The following is a 2,230-nucleotide window of genomic DNA, read 5'->3' on the forward strand; positions in this document are numbered from 1 at the left end:
CCGGGGGACCCCCGCGGCTCGGGCACCTGGGGGTCAGTGTCCGTCCTCTTGGCTCTGCCTGCACGGGGCTCGGGAAGCAGCTGTCAGAGCCTGCCCCTCTCAGCGCTTGCACCCCCTCATCCCGCTCGCAGCCCCTCCACTTGTAACCTCCCCCCCATCGCTCCTTCGCCGTACCCCTTCCCCTTGTACTCTCCCTTCACCTGCACCTCTCCCCTTGTACCCTCCCCCAGCCCTCTCCTCCCGCACCTCCCCCCTTCCCCTGCACCTCTTCTCCTGCAACCCTCCTGATACCCAGCGGCAGCTCCAGGCTTCGGCGGCAATTTGGTGGGACCAGCGGACCTCCCGCAGGCATGCCGCCGAATCCACGGGACCGGGGACCTCCTGCAGGCGTGCCGCCGACTGCCGTGCTTGGGGCAGCAAAAAAGCTAGAGCCGCCCCTGGTAGTTTGCTCCAACAGTTAATCACTCTCATCTTAAAAATGTGTGGGTTATTTCTAATATGAATTTGTCTGGCTTTAACTTCCAACCACTGGTTCTTGTTAGGCCTTTCTTTGGTACATTAGTGTCAGTATTACCCAGTATTTCTCCCCGTGAAGGTGCTTTTACACAATAATCAAGTCACCTCTTGATCTATTTTGATAAGATAAACAAATTCAGCTCTTCAAGTCTCTCATTGTAAAGCATTTTTTCCCTCATCCTCAAATCATTTTTGTGGATCTTCTCTGCACCCTTTCCAGTTTTTCAACTCCCTTTTCAAAACTGTGGATCCAGTTTTTTATATCAGTCATGGCTTCTTCAGTCTACTAGTTCATCATTAAAAGCTTGCTGTTTGACATAAACAAAAAAAATAGAAAAGTAATAATTTTAGTTTAAAAATAAGAGGAAAGTCATGGCACTCATTACTTTAATTATAACATTTATTTCTTAGAGTATAATGGAAGTTATTCCCTGAATTAGTTACTTTTTATTAATAGATTAATAAAAGAAACAGAGCATAAGTTGTTTTTGTACATAATCTCTGAATTTAAATTCTTAATATTTAGCACAATCTCTCAAATATATACTTGAAACTAAATCTTTTTACATAAAAAAGGTCTAGCATGGCAAGCTAAACATGTTTTGCTATGCACAGCAGAGCCATGAGTACCATAATTGTCACAAAATCTGTAAAATCAACACATCTTATAGCCACACCAATAAAATACATAATAAAACTGAGTTGTGCAGGAATTAAATTGTTGACAGACTTCAAAACTTTATGTAATTAAAACAAATTTAAATTACTATCCTAAAGCAGTTATGAAAATAATAACATTTCCAAGTTATAACAAATGAGGAAACATAGTTTTGGAATTTTGTTGCTTCAGCACATAGATGATTTTATATATTTAGCCTTAGACTTTTTGCAGTTTTTCCCAGTAACTGTCACTGAGTTGGCTAAATGCCTGCACAACGTTGTCCTCATCATCATCACAGAGTTCACTTAGAGAAACGCTGCAAAATAGAAGGGAAAATGATTAATTGTAAAGTTGCTTTTATGTAAAGAAAGAACATTTTCTTAGTTTAAATGTTAAGGTAGCTCCCAGTTTGTGGATTTAATTTTTTTTTATAGCAATTATAGTTAGAGTTAAATATGTTTACCAACTCATTTTTATTTCCCTCCTTATTTTGTTTGATTTATTAAAAACTGAAGCTCCGGGTGTATTAATTTTAAAATGAAGAGTCATGTGCCTGTTTTTCTCAAATTAATCAGCAGATCAACCTGTACAACATGTAGTGCTGTGTCCTATGACACAGTTTAGTTTTTGAAGTCAAATTTCTTGGATGTGGTTGAGTTTTGAGGCCACTCTCATGGAACAGGGCCTCTACTATTTCAAGCTCTGTGGTTCTAGATTCTGTGATTCTAGATTCTGCAATTCTACATTTATAGGTCACCATTACTCCAACAGGAAGTTCCTTACTCTGGCTCCTAGCAAAGTATTTACTCACATGTAGGGTTACCATATCTATTAAATAAAAAAAGAGGACCCTCCACGGGCCCTGGCCCCGCCCATTTCCCCACCCAGCCCCGCCCCAACTCCACCCCTTCCCCGCCCTAACTCCGCTCCCTCCTCCCTCCCACTCCCAGCCACGGGGAAAGGGCTGCCCGAGCGCTACCGGCTTCACGGTTTGCCGGGCAGCCCCCAGACCCTGCGCCCCCGGCTGGCGCTTGCCCAGCGCAGCTGGAACCC

General features: G+C 43.0%; 1 protein-coding gene across 1 annotated transcript in view; it reads right to left on the reverse strand.

Moving 5' to 3' along the window:
• Window positions 1-1,393: 1,393 nt before the first annotated feature.
• DDX60 (DExD/H-box helicase 60) overlaps window positions 1,394-2,230 on the reverse strand; it is a 71,851-nt gene continuing 71,014 nt past the window's right edge. The window contains exon 37 of the mRNA XM_026648151.1: window positions 1,394-1,493. Coding sequence (XP_026503936.1) covers window positions 1,394-1,493 — 100 coding nt within the window. The remainder of the gene's footprint in view (window positions 1,494-2,230) is intronic.

The sequence above is a fragment of the Terrapene carolina genome, unplaced genomic scaffold (genome assembly GCF_002925995.2).
Source record: "Terrapene carolina triunguis isolate 2854851 unplaced genomic scaffold, T_m_triunguis-2.0 Scaffold66, whole genome shotgun sequence".
Taxonomy (NCBI): domain Eukaryota; kingdom Metazoa; phylum Chordata; order Testudines; family Emydidae; genus Terrapene; species Terrapene triunguis.